The sequence below is a fragment of the Artemia franciscana genome, chromosome 13 (assembly GCF_032884065.1).
Source record: "Artemia franciscana chromosome 13, ASM3288406v1, whole genome shotgun sequence".
NCBI classification, from domain to species: Eukaryota; Metazoa; Arthropoda; class Branchiopoda; order Anostraca; family Artemiidae; genus Artemia; species Artemia franciscana.
The window spans coordinates 11,395,350-11,417,783 of NC_088875.1; the positions used below are offsets into that span (position 1 = coordinate 11,395,350).

The 22,434-nt window shown below is 33.8% G+C and overlaps 1 protein-coding gene across 1 annotated transcript in view; it reads right to left on the reverse strand.

The window, feature by feature from the left end:
* Positions 1-22,434, reverse strand: part of LOC136034523 (conserved oligomeric Golgi complex subunit 5-like) — a 134,546-nt gene continuing 112,112 nt past the window's right edge. The window contains exons 10-16 of the mRNA XM_065715749.1: positions 20,902-21,057; positions 16,904-17,037; positions 13,086-13,323; positions 10,050-10,178; positions 5,783-5,891; positions 3,225-3,428; positions 1-274 (exon numbers count right to left, since the gene is read on the reverse strand). Of these exons, the coding sequence (XP_065571821.1) occupies positions 86-274; positions 3,225-3,428; positions 5,783-5,891; positions 10,050-10,178; positions 13,086-13,323; positions 16,904-17,037; positions 20,902-21,057 (1,159 nt within the window). The 3' untranslated portion in view covers positions 1-85. The remainder of the gene's footprint in view (positions 275-3,224; positions 3,429-5,782; positions 5,892-10,049; positions 10,179-13,085; positions 13,324-16,903; positions 17,038-20,901; positions 21,058-22,434) is intronic.

The following is a 22,434-nucleotide window of genomic DNA, read 5'->3' on the forward strand; positions in this document are numbered from 1 at the left end:
CATTTTATGAATATTTTATTGTACCAGTGTTAAAAAGTAATAATAGCAAAACGATCAATTCACCAGCAATAATGCAATTTAAAGCTCAGAGGGTGTTAAGACCCTTTTCTACAAGCTGTAGCATAATTTCGAATTCACCAAGTAACTTGACATTTTTAGCTTTAGCACCGTGCGCATAGGCATCTAAAGCACCTCGAACAAGAAGAAGACGATCTTTTTCATTTTGATGCTCGTCAAGCCATTGAGAATATTTCGTAATCGACCAATTGGCGGTCTGTAAAGAAAGGCAATATAATTAGTTTTTGAATATTTATTCTTTGGGAAATCACATAAGTAGTTAGTACGTCCCAAAATTCAATTATTATTAATGTCATTGATTGTAACTAAATATCACTACCTTCAGCTGAAAATGGCAAGTTATAACAAATTTGGTCCGTAAAATTCTTATAACACAAAAGACAGACGTCGTTTTCCGTTTTGCATTTATAGAAATACAAAAACACAATTTTCTATTATCCGCTGCCTTAGAACAAAAATAACAGCAAATACCCTTAATGTAAAATCGTTTCTTCGTAAAACATATCGTTTCTTTAAATCTAAATGCGTTTACCAAGAAGTAGGATTTCCAATTTTTTAGTCTTGTTTCATTTTTGTTTGTACTAACACGCAAAAGGCTATGGAAGAGTATGGAATCAAAAGGGAAGGTTAAACCCTGTTAAACTTAGATTTTTGGATGATTTAAGTGTCTTAGAAACACAAAAATGCAAGCAAAGTGAATAAATTTTTGGAAATTTTGAGAGTTCAGGATGCAAGAACATGTTTGAAAATAAACGCTGAGCAGACTATGTCACTCAGACTTGGAATAAATGAAGGCGATGAGGTTATGTTGGGTAACAAGAAGATCGATCAAGTGGATAGTTTCGCTTACCTCGGTAGTAAAGTAAAAATGGTGGATGCTGCGAAAATATAAAAAGTAGATTAGCCAAGGATGTTTTTTAAAATTTTAAAAAATAGATTTTTTTTTTTGAAAACTAAGATTATTATGTTGGAAGCTAAAGTGATGACAGTAATTTCTAATGAATCGAATGACATAAGTTGACATTTGTTCACGTAATTTGTAATTGTTGACAATTATATGTTCATATAATGACACATGTTGCGTGCAAGCTATAGCTGGATGTTGTTTAATAACACAAAACTTTAGACTTTGAATTTTTCAAAAGACGGGGCTTATTCGCAATCAGCATCTGCATAGTCAAATATCAGCTTAAATGACTCGAATAAATTATTTTTTATTTGTTTTATATTCTTTTTAAATTTTAGCTGGTAATTAGCAGTACCATAGGGTATACAATTGTTCTAAGGACCATAAAAGAATAAGACATTCACATAATTTTGATCCTCAGCTAAATATAGCTGGTCAAAGCACATTCTCCTCCTTAAGTAGAGTGTTCACGATTGACTCTATCTAAGTTTGCAAAATACTTTACACACAGTATGTAGGTTTTTGAAGATGCTTTGACATCCTATACACCAGGGGTATACATTCATATAAACATAGGAGATGTGAGGGGGATTTTTATTCCATTTTTATTTTACTAAGGATACAAGAAAATAATTCTTCAGAATACAAGAAGGGGGGCAATTGCCTTTCAGTCCTCTGCCCCAATCGGCGTCCATGTTATAGACCGACTCAAAAGTCGAACACAAAAATCACTTCCTGAAAAGAACTGAAACTTTTGACTGAAAATCAATCTTGCCATTTATCAACAGCTAGGAACAAGTTGATCTTCAGAGTTTGTTAAGACTAATAGACTCAATAGCAAGACTGAACGCTTATCTGAGGCTAAAATTTCTTTTTTTTTATATTATTGAGTTGAAACAAAATTTTCATTTTAATTTAGCAGTGCGATTTTTAAAAACTATGGGCGGTTTTAAAAATTCAATGTAAAGGTAAATTTTTTGAATGGACTGAAGCTTCTGATTGAAAATCAACATTATCATATATCAAGAGCTAGGAACACGTTTATTTTCCCATTTGTGAAGAATGAGAGAATGCGATTAAGCATAGAATACCAGCTTTCTCTCATTTTGAATAAATACAAACGAGAAAGTGAATTCTATTCGTTGCTCACATTTAAAATAATTTAAAGAACATGGTTCTTTCAGCTTGCAGTAGCATACTAGTCCAATATATATTAGTTCCAGATAACACTGCTTTTTGTTGCTATTCTTCTTCTTCTTCTTGGAAGTGTGAATTTTTTGTTATTGTCGTTGGCTTATTTCTTGTGCCAAAGGAGATGACCGAGCTTTAATTCTCTGTTGGCCTTGTACGTGTTGACATGTATAAGTTGTATTATGTTAATCCAATAAAACAGTTCATTGAACAATAACTTTCTTAACTTAACCAGCATTTTCAGATCTGCAGGTTTGAATAGACCATTGACATTCTAAGTCTATTATCTCAATAAAAAGAAGCGACGAAGAAAGTGTGTCATTGCTTGTGACTTACCAATTGCTTGCCAATTATTAAAATTTTCTTCTTTGTTTTCTTACTTTGCATGTATATACGATTTACACAACAGCAAGTGTATTGATTTTTCTAATTGGATAAAAAAAGAAAAAGGAAAAACGAAAAAACGTAGTTATTTATGGAAGAGGGGATTGTTTTTAAAACAGAGATGGAAAAAAAGAAGAAAAAGAAACCACAGTCATTAGTACTTTTTTGTGGTAGAGAAGGGGGTGCTCTTAAGAAAAATTGGCTATCGCTAAAAATTTCTGAGTCAACCACACATTTCACACTAGAATTTGTAAATGTTTAAAGACTCTTCGATATTGCTTGTAAACAGCTAAGATACTGCATTAAAAGAAGGATTGAAAATTTTATTATTGAAAGAATTGAAGAAATACAAATAAAGAATAGAAGGAATAAATAAAGAATTGAAAGAACAAAAAGAAGAAACAAAGATCTGAAAGAAGGAAATTGTATACTCATTATTACTGGTGGAATTACAATATCTCAAGAGCTAAGACACTTTAAAGAATATCGGTATTAAAAAAAAATGTTGATATTTAAGAAAATATCTATCCGCAGTATAGGAAGTTCCACAATCGCGGCTTTGGTAAATTGAGCTGTGGAAAGAATGGCTTTTAATATAAAAAAAGAGAGAAATTAAGACAAAAAGAGGCACAGTAAAAGATAGATTGATAAACGATTGACTGACCTGATGAGGCGATTTCAAGACAGGTGGTGACTGAGCGAAAATGAAATGCAAGACAACGCTGTACGGCACTACTTCACCAATTAAAGGAGACTGAACGAGGTCCTCTAAAGTATTGAATAGCATTGATTTAAAAGCTTTCACAGCTTTGTATGATTGTCCTGATTCGCTAAGTCTCAAACCGAGGGGTGCTAATGCCAATTCCATCTAATTTAAAAACAAGGCTATCAGATAGAATTATACAAAACTAGCTTAAAAACGAGGTAACACTTTTTCAGCCCTGAAAATTAAGTATGAGTATTGAGTATGAGTTCATACCTATAGAGAAAATCAATGGAAACGAATGATTGTTTACTGAAAAAAGAAATTGCGTTTCACGTATTAAATACAGGAGACATGCGAAACATTGAAACTAGAACTCAAAATGGTTTTTAAGAACAAAAAACAGGTTAAGAGCAAGACTTCAGACCCCCTTCCCCTCCCTCAAATTGCCCCCAATTAAAAAAAAAAATTATGGTTTTGACATAATTTGCTAGATATTTTTTTTATAGTTTGACGAATACGCATCTTATTTTATTTGGATGAATTCTAAATTAAGACAAATCCTTAACTTAAAAGAAAACTGGTGGACGCTGGAATGTATGTGGACTACAAACAAAAGGAACGAAAAAAAGAGACAAACAACCAAAACACGCTGGAAGTTCCATTTAAGAGAACACAAAAAAAGAAAGTCACGTACAATTAATCTGTCAAATTTTTAGCGGGAAAAAAAATCCTTTGACAAGGACGAAGTCAACGAAGCATATACTTCTTGAGAGAAACAAAACGGTATAGAAACTGTAATCCTGGATCAATTGAAATCACATCTTTCCAAGCCAGATACAAACTATATCAAGGGATGGTAAAACAGGCCGGTTTTTCATATAAAGCAAAGAAAAAAAAGCTAAAAAATGAAACGATCATGGGAATGAAAAAATAAAAATCACATTCTTTGTTCTCTGCATTCAGATGTCACAGTATCCAATTTTATTGTGGGCAAATTAGAAAGTTCATAAGCCAGATAGAAAGGCGCTGTGGGCCAAATCTACCACACTGTCAGAGATTAAAAAAAAATGGTTTCGCGTAAGGTCTCATTGAACGTAAAATCATATTACTAACTAGAATTAGTGTTTCCTCAACTAGTCCACTGGACGGAAGGGGGGGGGACTTGAAAATACTTAGTTAAGTAAAAGGGGTGATACTGATAATAATTGTCAATTTTTGAAGGCATCAAGTGGTCCATAGGATAAATTTCTACATATTTCAGTCAGGCCAATTAAAAAAATCTCACCTTCAAATTCCCCTTTGAAGGGGAATTTCACTTCATATAGTTTATCTGATAGCTTTATGGCTTTTCCTTAGTTTGTTGTAGAGAAAAATTTAAAGTTTACGCTGAAAAACTCGTATATTTTCGTTCAGCCAGATATACCCATAATTGATACCAATACCCATATTTAGGCTAATGGAGCCTAATGTAGTCACTGAGTTCTTAAAATTACCGGTCGGGTCGGGTCGATTTTTACAAATTCAATGCTCAAATCAGAGTTTAGTAGGCCAGCTGGCAAGAATTCACTAAATCTGGCGGTAATCTGGCAAAACTTCCCAATATCTGGGAATATCACTAAATCTGGCAAGACTTCCCAATAATTTGAACTCCTAGCTAGACTGTTTAACGCAAATATACAATGCACGTCAAGAACTTACGCCAATTTGTTTGTTTCAATAGATGTTATTTAGTTAGAAAAATACCTTTTAAATTAATTGTAAAGAAAATATATGAATAAATGTAAGTATAAAATTTATTTTTATTGAATAGAAATCTGAGACTAGCCTAACTCTTGCAAAATCGAAAAAAAAATTAATGTCACAAGCTAAGTATGGGTTAGTTAAGTCCTTAAGTTAAGTTTAGGTATGTCCTTTTTTTGTTTTTATCCACTAAGGCAGCTAAAAATTTAGGTCTCATAATGATTAAGTTAGTTTTTATACTGAACGAACTTTGTGAATGCGCATATAAGCTTGAATGTGTGTGTATGAAAAATATGCGTTTCTTTTTGTGTGCAGGTTAATGTGTGAGTGTCAATGGATGTGTGTGTGTGTTGGTGTATTTTACAAACACGTTTGTTTGTGCTTATGGATACGTATGCGAGCCAAACAAAAATTACTTGATCAGAAAATATGATAAATAAGCAAGCTTGGAAGTGTGCATATGTTCAGGGGCGTATTGTTGGGCGTATTTTTGTTGGGAGGGGTTAAGAGGGGTCCATATCCGGATAGTCAAGGGGCATGGGCTATATAATAATTATTTCTCCAAATTATTGGGGGGAGCTGTCCTCCTTGCCCCTCCCCAAACGACACTACTGCATGCATTTAAAATGTGAATGGGCACGTCTGCGTATGTGCATCTCAATGTGTATGTGTTCATCTCAATGCATAATATCATGAGCAAAACAGACATTACTTGGGCACAAAAAATAATCAACACAAGACTGAGGGAAAAAGAAAAAAAATACATATATACGTACCTGTGCAAAATCTGCTGCCATACGTAATTTTCCCCCTTCTCCAAGTGGCCGCACTAAACTTGTATGTCTCAAAAATAAATCAAAACAACGATTTGCAGTCTTGATCACCCTGGAATATGAATGATTTTAAATTACTTATTAAATGATCTTCTATAATTACAAGATATTCTTTATCAACAAAGACCATCATTATGAACTGTTATAACTAAATATTAAAACACATGGAGTATTTTTTAAGGTGAATTTAGGAAACAGGTAGTTAAAGTGCATTAAATTGAATACAGGGCGAATAGCTTATCACTTAGTACAAGATTTTATATATAATATAATATATTTATATCTATTATAATATTAATATCATATATGATATTAATATAATATAATATAATTTATTAGTATAATTTATTAATATATCTTAATACATAATTTATTAATATACAATCTAATATAATATAAATATAATATTTAATATAATATATATTATAAAATATAATATATTTATAGAGTAGGTAAGGGCAGGGTGGTCGTTTCTTTTGAAAGGACCACCTTTCAAATTTCTTTTGAAAGGTTCGTGATAATATGGATTAGACTATGGATCATCTGATGGGTGAATGTGAAAGATTGAGCGAGTTGCGAATGAAAGTTTATAAAGAGTATAGGTTTGATGAGAGATGGCTGACGACCATAGAGAGGGATGAGTGTTCTGCAAGTTTTGAAAGGTTAGGACAATTTCTCAGACTAGCAATACAGCATAGAAACAGATTTTTGTAATATGTTTTCTTCTTAATTGAACAAGAAGATATACTTAGAGCTGAATTTTTCGTTTTGTATAGCCCTTGGACTTTTAGATCAATACAGGTTATCATCTTGAGAACTAAACGTCGGCGTGAAAAAATATCAATGATTGAGGCATTAACACAATGACAAAACTTTGATAAATCTTCTTCCTGTTTCGGTTGTGGCGGCAGTGGTAGTGAATTTTGAAGTTGACCAATGACATTTACTTTGAGTGGTTTCTCATGGTGAAAAATCAAAATTATCCTTATGGCGTGAGAGTGATAGCAGCACTAACAGGGGTACACATTACACCTTTTCATTTTCAGGGGCAACTGAGGACAACTTCGAACTTCAAGTGTAAATACCCACAAATTGGTCTTTATATTTTATAAAATAATTTCAATGTTAATTATCCTTATGTGTGAAAGTGATAGCATCACTAATAGGAGTGCACATTGCACCTTTTCGTCTTCAGTGGCAACTGATGACAACTTCGAACTTCAAGATTAAATAGCCATAAATTGGTACATATATAAAATCAACATTTATATTTTACAAAATAATTTTTAATAATTTAAAACAATATTTTATTCAATATAATAAATATTCTAAGAAAATACTACAATTAGATATTTAAGGGCTTGAACCTTCGATTTAATATGCTCTGAAATACGAAACCCATGAAGGTAAATACAATTTTTGTTTAAGAGATGATTGAATTCTCCTCCAAAGCTTTATAGCCTCAATTTTACCCTTAAACTGGGAAATATATTTTTTAGGAGATTCTCACCAGAAACAAATTTACGACAAAACATCCTTCTTTTTCCTCTTGATTTCTAATTTGTATGAGTTGAAAGGGGTGCCATATATCTATATATATAAAAATAAGTTGTCTGTGGATGGATGGATGGATGGATGTGTCAGGTGACGTCACCTGAAAAAACTGGATCAGGTGACGTCAAAACTGAAAAAACTAAAAAAAGGCAAAAACTACAAAAAAAACTAAAAACTAATAAAAAAAATAAAAAAGCTAAAAAACTAAAAAAACTATAAAGGTAAAAACCAATAAAAAACTAAAAAAAAAACTGAAAAAACTAAAAAAAGGCAAAAACTACAAAAAAAACTAAAAACTAATAAAAAAAGTAAAAAAGCTAAAAAACTAAAAAAACTAAAAAAAGGTAAAAAACTAAAAAAAATAAAAACTAAAAAAAACTAAAAAAAAGGAAAAAACTGAAAAATAAGCTAAAATAAAGGTAAAAACCAATAAAAAACTAAAAAAAAAAAGGAAAAAACTAATAAATGACGACACTCAAAGAGAAAAAAAAGGCAAAAACTACAAAAAAAACTAAAAACTAATAAAAAAATATCTATATATATAAAAATAAGTTGTCTGTGGATGGATGGATGGATGTGTCAGGTGACGTCACCTGAAAAAACTGGATCAGGTGACGTCAAAACTGAAAAAACTAAAAAAAGGCAAAAACTACAAAAAAAACTAAAAACTAATAAAAAAAATAAAAAAGCTAAAAAACTAAAAAAACTATAAAGGTAAAAACCAATAAAAAACTAAAAAAAAAACTGAAAAAACTAAAAAAAGGCAAAAACTACAAAAAAAACTAAAAACTAATAAAAAAAGTAAAAAAGCTAAAAAACTAAAAAAACTAAAAAAAGGTAAAAAACTAAAAAAACTAAAAAATAAAAAAAACTAAAAAAAAGGAAAAAACTGAAAAATAAGCTAAAATAAAGGTAAAAACCAATAAAAAACTAAAAAAAAAAGGAAAAAACTAATAAATGACGACACTCAAAGAGAAAAAAAAGGCAAAAACTACAAAAAAAACTAAAAACTAATAAAAAAAATAAAAAAGCTAAAAAACTAAAAAAACTAAAAAAAGGCAAAAACTACAAAAAAAACTAAAAACTAATAAAAAAGCTAAAAAACTAAAAAAACTAAAAAAAAGGCAAAAACTACAAAAAAACTAAAAACTAATAAAAAAAATAAAAAAGCTAAAAAACTAAAAAAAACTAAAAAAACTAAAAAAAGGTAAAAAACTAAAAAAACTAAAAACTAAAAAAAAACTAAAAAAGGTAAAAACTAAAAGAACTAAAAAAGAAAAAAATAAATGACGACACTCAAAGAGAAAGCGACCAGGACAAAAGGAATGTTCGATTAGCAATCAACAAAGCACCGGGACACAGGGAGTATAAATGACGACCCGGGGGAAACAGGGGGATATAAATGACGACCGGGACAAAAAAACTAAAAAGAAAAAAAAACTAAAAACTAATAAAAAAACTAAAAAATCTAAAAATCTAAATAAGCTAAAAAAGAAAAAAAAAGGAAAAAAATAAAGGAGAAAAACAAAACTAAAAAACGAATGTATATACAGACCGGGACACCGGGATACAAATGACGACCGGGACCCGGGACACAGGGAATATAAATGACGACCGGGACACAGGGACACAACTCCGGTACACCGGGATACAAATGACGACCGGGACACAGGGAATATAAATGACGACCGGGACACAGGGACACAACTACAACGGGGACACCGGGGGAAACAGGGGGATATAAATGACGACCGGGACAAAAAAACTAAAAAGAAAAAAAAACTAAAAACTAATAAAAAAACTAAAAAATCTAAAAATCTAAATAAGCTAAAAAAGAAAAAAAAAGGAAAAAAATAAAGGAGAAAAACAAAACTAAAAAACGAATGTATATACAGACCGGGACACCGGGATACAAATGACGACCGGGACCCGGGACACAGGGAATATAAATGACGACCGGGACACAGGGACACAACTACAACGGGGACACCGGGGGAAACAGGGGGATGTAAATGACGACCGGGACACCGGGACAGGGAATGGTCGATTAGCAATCACCATCAACAAAGCTCAAGGGCAATCATTAGAATCATGAGGTATAGATCTGAATACAGATTGTTTTCCCATGGACCATTATATGTTGCATATTCAAGAGTCGGTAAACCTGACAATCTATTTATATGCAAAGACAATGGGACAGCAAAGAATGTTGTATATTCGCAAGTTTTACGTAGTTAAAACCATATATATATATCTATCTATATTCACAGGTGGGACATAGGGACACAACTACAATGGCGCGTAACTATTATGGCGCGTAACGACTTACGCGCGCGGGGGGGCTTGGGGGGGGCGCGAAGCGCCCCCACCAACTAGGTGTTGGGGTGGCGCGAAGCGCCACCCCAACAGCTAGTATATATATATATATATATATATATATATATATATATATATATATATATATATATATATATATATATATATATATATATATATATATATATATATATATATATATATATATATATATATAATATTGTTTTATTTATTTCATATATGAAACAATCCTTTCATTAAAGCAATTCCTTGTATAATCTTCATTTTCAACAGAAGATGCATAATAGCCGTAAAAAATTGCTGATAGTTCTATACTTACATAGGTTGAAGATTCTCTTTATTTCCATAAAGGCCAAGATAGTCCTTGGAGACACGAAGAATAAATCCCTGTAGTTCACGTAAATACAGGGAGCATTGAGGTGTTGAGCGCGTGTTCTGTCTAACAGGCCTGAAAATATCAACATGCGCTAAGAGTAGCATTGTATTTTGACATAAAACCTAAGGCTTGATTTTACGGTAACTACTACTAACAGTTGTCTGTCAACTCGCGGAAACGTATCAATTAGGCGGGAATTTTAAAAAAAATCTTCAAAAGTCAGAACAAGTATAAGATGGAATACGAAATTAATTGTAGAACTCATGGGTCATTCGTAGTTACTTCTAAAATGAGTAAATTTACAAGTTTCATTTTTTTACCTTTCGAATTTTGGAATTCCGTACTGAAAACGAGTCAACAATTTTGAAAAACATCGACATACGATTACAACAGCATCGTATTTTAACACAAAATCTATAGCCTATTCCTGCAGTCCCAGTTGCTACTATGAATTTTCTGTCAACTCGCGGAAATATATCAATTAGGTGGGAATTTTAAAAGATTTCAATATACAAATTCAATGTACAATTTCAAATGTACACAAAGAAGAAGAGCTTCAAACTTCGGAAGACGGAACGGAATACAACGGACCGGAATACAACGGAACGGAATACAACGGAACGGAATACAACGGAACGGAATACAACGGAACGGAATACAACGGAACGGAATACAGCGGAACGGAATACAATGGAACGGAATACAACGGAACAGAACATAGAAACGGAATACAAAACTTTAAACTAGTGGACCATTCGTAGTTATTTCTAAAATGATTAAATTTGCAAATTTTATTTTTATTTTTCGAATTACTGAATTTTGTACTGAAAACAAGTCATCAATTTGGAAAAACATTGAAAAATATCGACATAAGCATAGAATTTCTACGATCCCAATAATTATCGATAATTATTTTATTAGCGGCAAAATCAGAATTGATATCTAGCATAAATTTGTTGTTAGTATTTCACAGGAATATATTAATTAGGCGGGAAACTCAAAAAAGAACTTCAAATGTCAACATATAAAAAGATGAAAGAATTAACAGAAGACCCAAAAAAGGAAGAACAAAGATTCAAACAGCATTTCAAACTTGAGAATACACATAGAAATGCAATAAAAGGATTTAAAACATATCGACCATTCGTAATTATATATTAAAAAAATAAATTAGAAAGTCACATTTTTATTAAATATCAAATTTCAGTTAAATGAATAAATCAGTAATTTCCTCTTCGTACTCTTTGATCTTTCGACTATTAAAAAGGGCACTAGCCCTTTTAATTTCCAATCGAGGGAGCTATTTCTGAACTTCCTAAGACAACAAACGGCCATCTGAAGATATCTATCAGATGTATTTTCAGAAAATATGAGGTTTGAGGGGGGGGTATCCATCCCCCGATCACTCTGAATCTTAAATAGAGAACTAGACTTTTGGACTACCAATCGAATGACCAACTCCGAAGTTGATACGATCATCTTTTCTGTATGTACCTTATATGCCCTCAGGGTATAACTTACAACCCTTATCCTGAGGGCTGTAGGGTTGTCATGCTCAAATACATAGTTTCTGGCCCTTTGAACTACGTTGAAAAAAATGACTATCTAAAAATTTTGATTTGATTTTTTTAAGGAAATGGTGGGCTTGGGAGGGGGCTATATGCCCTTCAATCGCTTTCGACTATCAAAAAGAGTATTAACCCTTTCAATTTTCAATCAACTGAGCTCTATTCGAAGTTTCTACGACAACAAATAGTCATCTCAGAATTTCTATCAGATACATTTCGGGAAAATAAAAGATATACGTGTGTGTGTGTGTGGGGGGGGGTATTCATCCTCTGATCACTCTGATTCTTAAAAAGGAAACTAAAACATCTGATTTTCAATCCAACAAGCCCATTCCAAATTTTCTGCGACAACCCTTTCTATACAACTTTATAAGCCCCCAGGGCATAACTTACTACCCTTGCACTGAGGGCAGTGGGGATCATCATCCTCAAAGACATAATTTACGGACCTTTTAAGTACGCTGAACAAAACTGCTCTCTCAAATTTTTGATTGAATGCGTTTGGAGAAATGGTAGGCTTAAGAGGGGGGTTAGTTACCCTCTAACCGCTTTCGATTATTAAAAGGGGCACTAGCGACTTCAATTTCTAATCAAGTAAGCCCTTTTAGAAGTTTCTACGACAAAAACTGGCCATCTCAAAATTTGTATCAGATGCATTACGGGAAAATTCGAGGTGTGGGGGGGGGAACCCCTTGTAATTTCTACAGCTACTTTTAACATTCTAGGTTGTATTTCGCCATTGTTAGTGCCTTCAATATCCAATAGAATAAAAGCATTCATTACTAAAGAATAAAAATAATATCCTTGATGTTCTCTGATGTTCTCAATGTTCTCGATGAAATCTTTTTCAATACTTAAACAAATTGCAAGATCCGAAAAGTCACGGAAGATTGCGCAACCCGAAATATATTTAACATCTGCTATTACGTAACAGACACCTGCATCTTGAAGAAAATTAGTAACACCTGCGTCTTGAAGGAATCGCCAAAAACTTCCTCGTCATCTTCATATATTAAAGGAAGAAAGGAGTAGCGGTTATGGGCCATTCTAAAACCATGAAGGGGATACTACTCACACCTCCTCACCCGCACGAAGTTCCACCACATAACTTCCCACCTTCAGATATCCCTTACCCCATACAACCACTCCTAACCATACAAATTATACCCACGAGCATTACACAGTTACTGACTTTTTTACGAAAACCCCCTGTATAAGGAATGAGGTCGGTTCTCAGGCTGCATAAAGAGTGAGGTTTGTCCTTCAGCTCAGTTAGTGCCTTCAGATTTCTGACGAAAGTGTCCTGTATAAAGAGTGAGGTTGGTTCTCAGGCTGTGTAAAAAGTGGGGCTGGTTCTCAGGCTGTATAAGGAGCGAGGTTGTTTTTCAAATAGTGATTGAAAAGTACTCACGCGGAAAAGTCTTCCTGATGCATCGTCAAAAGGATTGCTTCCACTGAATCTGAAATTGAATCAAGCAGCGGTTGAACGGTTGCTCTCATCAAGTTTGAGCTTGTCTCCAAAATTGAATTGAAGTCTTCTCTGCATTCTTCAGATAGATGACTCTCAATGTGTTTCTTCACAGATTCACGAAAATAAATCAGTAAAGCGAACACCAAACCATTTGATTTCTGGACTGCATTTGGGATGGCTGAAAAAAAAAGGGTTCTAGACAAAATACAAAACTTCTAAATTTTTCAAAAAAAAAGAGCCACCATTGCTCCATTTATGAAAAACAGACACAAAGAAAGACAGCCTTGGGATGAGGAAAACTCAGCATGAATTCTTATTTGTCCAATATTTCCTACAATGTCAACAGTATAGTTCTATAAGGTATGTAGGCCATACCTCTGATGAATCCTATTGGATAATAACAGATGGCTAATCTACTTCTTTCTTAAATATGTTAAACAACTATATTTCAACTGTAGTTGAATGGTTAAAATGTTACGATGGTTAAATTTTAAATGGTTAAATTGTCACAATCCGTAGTATGTTAGGAAAACAAAGAACCGTTAAACGTCAAAGTAAAACAAAATTGTCAATATTCATAAACAAAAACAATGAATATAATTGGGAAATACGGAAAAATAAAATAACAGGAAAATCATAAGAAAATATAGAAAACCTCGACACTTAGGGTGGTAGTTACCCCCCCCCCCACACACACACCACTTTTTTACGTGCCTTGTACAGCAAAATTTAAAACAAATATTCATTATAAAGGAAATAAAACAATTTTCCGTCTTCCAAAAGTTCCTGCGTGGAATTCAGTAAAATATCTGTAGGCGAAAAATTTGGATATACAGAAAATACTAGGCTATTCAAAATGTTGACTGAATACGGAGAATCTTAAAAGGGCCAAGACGTACGTCATACCAATTCATTTGAATTGAAATTAAATGGTTGATAAAAGACCCCCAAGTGGATTACTGGATAAAACCTGTAACAGGTGGTTGTTGTAAAGCCTTGGTTGTCTCCTCGGTTTTCCTTAGGAATTACTAAGCAATCAGACTTACCATGTTGTTGTCAACAGCTTTACTTCTCTTGACCATCCACCCATTAAATACTACGGTTCACCAATATATAGCATCCTCGAGCCCACGCCTTTGCTGGTAAAGGGTCTTTCCCAAAGGTTCAGGTCATGATTTTTTTTACCGTCCTATCGCGCCTGCGCAAAACTTCTCCTGGCGGAAATAGTGGTGGGAGGTTTAGGCGAAAGCGAGTCAAGCTGCTCAGTTGTCTGTGGTTGAGGTAGGAGCTCTGTTGACGTATAGGGTGTTTTGAAACACGTCAAAAAACAGTCAGAATAATGATGGCAAAGAATGTACTGAAACATTCCGCAATCATATTTTTATCAAACTCGGTAGAAATGGTGCGTATACGCTTAAGACGCTTCAGCAATCCTATGGGAAGGATGGAATATCCCAGAACCGAACTTTTGAGTGGCACAGGAAGTTCCAGATAGAGAAGGAGTGCGTCGACAACGACATGGACAGTCACAATAGGGCCAAGACGTACGTCATACTCATTGATTTAATACAATTTCTTTTTAGTTAAGATTCTATGGTTGATACAAGACCCTCAAATGAATTACTGAAAGAAAACCTATAATAAGTGGTTATCGTAGATCTTTGAATAAATACTAATTGACAAAAGTTACAGTTCATTGATATACGTTATTAAAGCTTAACGTATTCATAACATAAATCTCAATTTGCATTTCCCCTTAGTGTGATCTAGAAAACTGTATAGAACTTACTGGAAAAACTATCATAATGATCACAATTTGTCACAACTGACTATTTAAAAAAGATGGAAGTTACGTTTAAAAAATCCTTTTCGTCTATAAATTCTATATTAGGCATACCCTACAGGTTTATTGAAGCATCTTTAGCTATTATACAGCCGCATTTTACTGAAAGCACAATTAAACCAGCTACTGTAAAAAAGGAAGAAAATTTGGACGTTGTCTACTTCCTCTCAAAGGCATCATCTCATTAATTCTATTTGTTTACTATGAAAGCTGACAAGAAACATTAAATTTAATTCAATGTCATATTGCTTTAGTAAATTAAATTATATTTTAAAGTGTTAATTTAGTAGTTTTTTAAGTATTAAGCTACATTTCTTAATAAGTAAATATTAAAAGTTAATGATGTATTAAATTGTTGCTGAAAGCACCGTTTAACCAGCTTCCGCTAAAAATAGGAAAATCCTGACTTTGCCTACATTCTTTCAGAAGCATCATTGCATTAATTCTTTTTTTTGAGCCATCGGTTAAATGAAAGCTGAAAAGAAACGATAAAAACTATTCAATGCCTCATTAATTTAGTAGATATTAAACTATGTGACAATATAATGATAAAAAAGGACTTTTTTGTAAGCACGTTCTACGTTAGACGCTGTTCTACCCAACCACCAATCCTAACGACTATCTACTGCTAAAACCAACAATCAACCACCCATTGCTGGAATACAAGAAAAATCTAACATCGTCTATTGTCTCTTAAAGGCAACAATTTTATTATTATTTTTTTTTTAGGTAATCAGTCAAATGAGAGCTGAACAAAAAACCAATTTAAATTTGGAGAAAAATAAAACTTTCTTCAAATAGATTATACATTATGCATTAGACGTTGTCCTGCCCAGTATATTTCAGTTTCTTTCAACGACCAACTGCTAAAACCACCTATCACCCACCCATTGCTGAAAAAAACGAAAATTCTAACATTATCTGCTTTCTCTGAAACGCTTAACCACCTATGTTTTTTTTTGGGGGAAGGGGAAATCAGTCAAAAGAAAGCTAAAAAGAACACATTAGTATTTTGGTATAACAATCATTAAATAAGATTTAAATAAAAGTTGAAGAAAAAAAACTTTCTTCAACTAACTTATACGTTAGACGTTGTCCTGCCCATTTTAAGTTCTTTTCAGCTACTTATCCTAACGGCCACCAGCTGCTATAACCATCGAACAGGCGCATAAAATCTATCTAGATGAAAAATAAAAGAATCATAACATTATCTACTTTCTCTAAAAGGCTTCATCGTCTATATTTTCTTTTTTTGCCATCAGTCTAATGGAAGCTGAAAAGAAAAGAAAAAAAAAACAAAACAATGGTAAACTTGTCTGATAAATTAGATTTCATTAGAAGTTAAAGAAGAAAAAGCCTTTGCAAATAAATTCTACGTTCGACGTTGCCCTGTTCAATATATTTTATTTCTTTCTTCGGCCACCTAACGTGTCCTAAAGGAAATTTACTGCTAAAACACCCTCCAAACCACTTACTCTCAAAAGATAAGACAATTCTAACATTGTCTACCTTCCCTTAAAGGCATCACCGTTTATGGAAACCTGAACTGTTTTCTATCATTAGCCAAATGAAAGCAAACAAAAACAATAAAAAATATTCAATGCTGCATTGATTTAATAGATATTAAATTGCATTTCAGTAGTAGTAGAGAAAAAGACACATATAGGGAAGAATAGATGAGGATGACATGCTAGATTTGGTAAACCTCCCCTTCTGATATATCCCCAACATTTAAATTGAACTAAGTGATGATCTTTGGTTACAGACATTACCCCAATAAACGTGACCTATAAAGTGACACATAAAAGATGATCAAAGAAAGTAATTATATAAGAAAGAACGAAAAAGAAAGGTTTCCACCAGACATAAAAAGAAATAGTGAAAATAAAAAGTAATTAAAAAAGAGGACAAATACCTGTAACTTGTGATGCATTACTGTCAGAGACTATAAGCGTTTCACACTTTACATTGAAGAGTTTCAAACATTTAATAATATTCTTCGAAACCAGCAAATGAAAACTCCCGTTTTTCTCAGAAACTTTCATCTCACTGCAAAAGAATTATCGTTTTTCTTTCAAACAGCACTAAAATTATGTTTAAACAAAATTTATAACCAACTCGGCAAAAACCAAACGAGTTTTTAGGAACATGGCAATACTACATAAGTAATTAAGTTATTAAGATCGCAGGTCGACCCAAGAACTGATTATAAATTGTAAATTAGGGTTTCTAATTTATGTCTAAATGGATTCACCAAAAAAAGAATTAATCCGACCAAAAAATGACAGATTTTGATGACTTTTAAGCCTCCGAGGAAGTGAAGCTTTGAAGGAAATGGAAACGAGAGATTTACCTGACAACTAGTAGAAAAACAATTCTAAATATAACTGGATGCATGGTTGTCACCCCAGGCAAAAATAAATGCTTTTTCTTTAGCTTGATAAATCACCTTATTGGCTAGTCCGATAGGTAACAAATTACCATCCACTGACAGTACTTTCTACTTTTATAGAATTGTCATCAAATTCGCCTTACAGTGTTTAGAAGTTGCGCCTCAAACATAATAAAATTAACAATCACCAAAAAATCACCAAATTTGGTGATAAATAACCGGTAGTGGCAACCCTGCCTAGATGTCCTATTACTAAAAAATATTTACGGAGTTTGGAAATGCAAAAAACACTTTACTAAGGTCATTTCTTCCACAAAGGAATATTAGGAGATTGCACTCCAGAGGTTTTAATCTTTACTTGATAGTTGATGTTCTCGATGAATTTTTGCTAAAATTTGGCAACTTTTGCTTTTTTCTAACATATTTAAATGATGATACACAACCCAAAATCTTAGAATAGTATTTAATACCTTTCGAAGCTGTAAATTAAAAATTATATTATAATTGTTTCCCTTTTTTCCAAGTTAGAATGATCCACTTTGATTGATTCCACAACATATTTTTCATGTATAAAAGCAGGGACTCCCAAGTCCATATCCCATCGACCGAAATGCGATCTCCTCTTTAGAGTAGGTTATATCATTTTCGCAGTTTTTGCCGCATTTTTTTGAACTAAAAGAGTTTAAATTATTGTGTGATTGTTTTGGTTCCTTTTTATTCAGGTCTCTTTCGTTACTTTTACGATTTCTCTTTTTGTTCTTCTTTTTCCGTTTTGTTTTTCCTTTCTGTCTTTCCGTTTTTCAGTTTCGTCCATTTAAAACAAATTAATGAATCAACAGAAGCCTCTTTAAGCTGAACTCTATGGCTGGAAGAATTATAGAGATATTACAACGTTACAACAGTTCTGACGTTATATATTAAACGTTGGAGAATCAAGGCTATTTATGTAAAATACTAGATAATTACATAAGAAAATCCTTTCTAAAATATTTCTTTCTTCCCCATTACGCAAGGCGCTCAATATTAGAAACAATAGAAACCACTTTAAAATGAAAAGAATTGTCTGGAGACACTAAAAATAGGCTCTATCTAGACCAGGACCTTTTGTGAAAGAAAAATTGACAGATAAACTAAAAATAAAAAAGATAAAAAAAAAAAAATACCCGTATGACACGCTTCAGTTTTTGGATAAATCCTAATTTTTTCATCATAAATTGAATCAGTGTAAATGAAAAATAGGCACTAATGGTGAAAAAAAAAAGGATTCCTCTGAAGAGAGTAATTTTAGATCGTTGGCTTATATCTATAGGGTTTTGTCCAGAAAGTAACAGGACTGAGTCGATTTAATAACACTTATTGAGTCAATTGTTACAATTCTTTAATAACTTTCAAAATAGGCTCCTTCTGCGTCAATGCAGCACCACCAGCGCGATTTCCAAGCATTGAAGGCATTATCCTGACCTCTAGGTCAGCTGCAGAAGCGTTGGGATGCAGGCCTTGGTCAGGTAGCTGTTCACAAGAAAGGCGGTGTGAGCCAGGACGTTGTCGTAATACAACTTCCAGTAGGCTGTGATGTCTTGTACGACCCGATTGACCCTTCGTTTGAGTCTCTTGAGCACTTCAACATAAAATTTGGCGTTGACGGTTGTCCAGGAGGAATAAATTCATGGTGGACAACGCCTTTGATGTCAAAAAAGATAATGAGCATCGTTTTCACTTTGGATTTGCTCATTCTTGCCTTTTTCGGGTGTGGAGACACCGACGTATGCCACTCGGAAGACTGCCTCTTTGTTCGGGTCATACTCAAGATCCAGAACTCCTCACCTGTGATTACATTATTCAAAAAGTGAGGGTCATTTTCACACATGTTCAAACTTTCTGGCACACTTCCACTCGCCGTAATTTCTGGTCGTCAGTGAGCACTTTGGGACCATCTTCACGCACACTTTACGCGATTTCAAATGCACCGTCACAATGTCATGAACGACAGATTTTGGTAAATTTAACATTTGGGCAAATACACGAATACTTAGTCGACAGTCTGAATTCAAAACTTTGCGCACACGAGTCACATTGTTAGTTTTTATCGAAATCAAAGGTCTTCCAGCACGGTATTCATCAGCGCCCTCTTTCCGGCCTGGTGTCACCAAAACACACCACTTCTTGCTAAAGCAACATCTGGGTAAGCCTGCTTAATCATATCAAACCTCTCTGTAGCAGGTTTACTGAGATTCACACATAATCTAATCGCGTACCTCTACTCTAAAGATCGCTGCATTTTCGGCTTGCACCACTCACAGAGACACACCACGCAAAAATGCCTGGCCTGACTCTCCAGGTGCTTGGAGACAACTGGCCAGCCGCTAGTTCGTTAGCTATGAACGCCCTCTATGGAATCCAGTCGGCGCGCAGGCGCTCTGAAATACAGTCGCGGCGGAATAAAATCAGTCCTACTACTTTCAGGATAAACCCTGTATACCAGACCTTTATTTTAGATACTATTTTAGCTACTTACACAACATCAGGATTTTACGATCATAGGATGATTATTTTAGTTTCTTCTAGTTACTTTCTTAATATCACTATTCACTATCATAGGATAATAATTTTAGTTTCTTCTAGTTAGTTCCTTCACTTTAGTAATTTAGTTACTGTCTTAACATCACAATTCTACTACCATAAAAAAATTATTTGATCGCTTTATTTTAGTTGCTTTGTTTTAGTTACTTTCTTAATATCAGGATTTTACTATCATAGGAATTTTGAAAGAGGAACTAAAAATAATTAAGATAAAAAAAAAATACCAATATGACACATTTTAGTTTTTGACAAATCTAAAACTATTCAAGAAACTCTGCACTAAAACTGATGAAGAGAACATTTCTGAAGACAGTAATTCAAGGATATTTATTTTTTACCAATTTTTCTGTACTATAAATATTTTATATCCGTGAATTAGTTTTTTTGTCCTTTGGAGCCAAACAAAAACCATACAATATAGCCATTCAAAAATCAAATCGCATTAAAATGTACAACCGGTAGAATCAAACAAAAATCAAAAAGAAGATTATTTTAAAAGGAAGAGAAAGCATACGATCAACATAAATACTTTATTATGTACTTAATTTATTTAGCTCATACTGATGAGATATACTATTTAAAATTTTGGCATTTAAGAAGCGCTTGATTAATCCTCACAGAAGTAGATGAATCGAATGGAAAATATTCAAAATTACGAGAGAAATCATAAGGATATCTATATTTCAAGAGAGGATGTGGGGGCCCAATCTCCCAATCCACAAGCTTCTCTAGAAGACGCTAGTATCTTTTTTAGCCAAAAACCTCCAGCTTTATGAAGATAAATAATAGAAAAACTAAATAGGTCAATCTTGGCCATTGTCTATTTTTACATTTCAGAATCAACTCCACCCCCCAAGAAAGAAACTATACATATGTCCTGTACAGTATCTTACGACATATAAGCCAGAAACCACTGAAAAATAAACACATTGGTTTCGTACCTTAAAATAACAGCAATTAGCGTGTCAATCTCATCAACAAGGGGCACTTTTTCTACTTGAAACATGGAATTAACCGGGTCAAAAAGTCGGGATAGTGACTGAGACAGGTATGCATTCTGGAATGGAGCCAATAAACTTCTTACAGATTGTTCTATTCTAAAAAAGATCAATAAATAAAGGTAAATACTTCACACTTAGCTTAAAAGCAAGGGTATACAAAAAGAGTGAAGCTTAAAAAAAAAAAAAAAAAAAAAAACCATTCCATGGCTCTTAAAGTGACTGACACTAAATAATCTTACTACGGATAAACTGTATGGATATTGCAGGATACGATAGACTGGTCTTTCTAAATGCCCGAAACTATGTTTGGGCTAAATATCTTGCAGGAAACACTCGACATTGGTCTAGCTAAATACGCAAAACCATATGTGGACCGAAGTTCCGACCCAGGGATACAAGAAAAGGATACACTCTTCTGACAAAGCAAAAAATTCGATAATCTCGCGCAATGGTTTTTCGAGGAAACTTGACGAATTTCTAAATAGTCATGCTCCCCGTGTTGTTCTCAACACGGTTTACTTTCCTCAAGTGTCCGTCCATTAAACACTAAGGTTTGTCAGGATAGCATTCTGGGGCCCCACCTCTTTCCTGCCACAGTGTCTGTTCCAAAATTTCTGGTAATGATATTTTACACCATCCCAGCGAGCATACGCATGGCTACTCCCGACGGGAACAGTTGTGGCAGATTTCAGCGAATGCGAATCGAGTTTCTCAATCACTTGGGGGCTGTGGTCGAGATAGGAGCTCTCTTTGCGGGAAACTTGTTTTTGAATCGTGTCAAAAATAGTCGGAACAGTGATGGAGCAGGATGCAGATAAACGGTGCGCGACTAATTTTTTGTCAAAGTCTGTAAGAATACTGCACATACGCTCAAAATTCTTTAGAAACCCTATCGGGGTGACGTGATGTCCCAGAATGAAACTTTTGAGTGGCAGAGGAGGTTCCAGATAGGGCAGATTTCAGCGAATGCGAGTCGAGTTTCTCAATCACATGGGGGCTGTGGTCGAGATAGGAGCTCTCTTTGCGGAAAACTTGTTTTTGAATCGTGTCAAAAATTGTCAGAACAGTGATGGCGCAGAATGTAGATAAACGGTGCACAACTAATTTTTTGTCAAAGTCTGTAAGAATAGAACACATACGCTCAAAATGCTATAGAAAACCTACCGGGATGATGTGATGTCCCAGAATGAAACTTTCGAGTGGCAGAGGAGGTTCCAGATGCGGAAGGAGTCCGTCGATAACGATTAGCACTCAGGTAGCCATTCAGCAACCAGAACTGATGATATGGTAGATAAATGTGCGAAATCGTTCAAATGATGATCGACGATAGAATGTTCGGATGTTAGCTAACACGGATAATTTACCGACAACAATGGTTCATCAAATTTTAACTAAAGATTTGTGCATGAGGAGAGTATGCGTTAAAATGGTCCCTAGCGAACTTACAGACAGAATAAAGGTCCATCTTGTCGT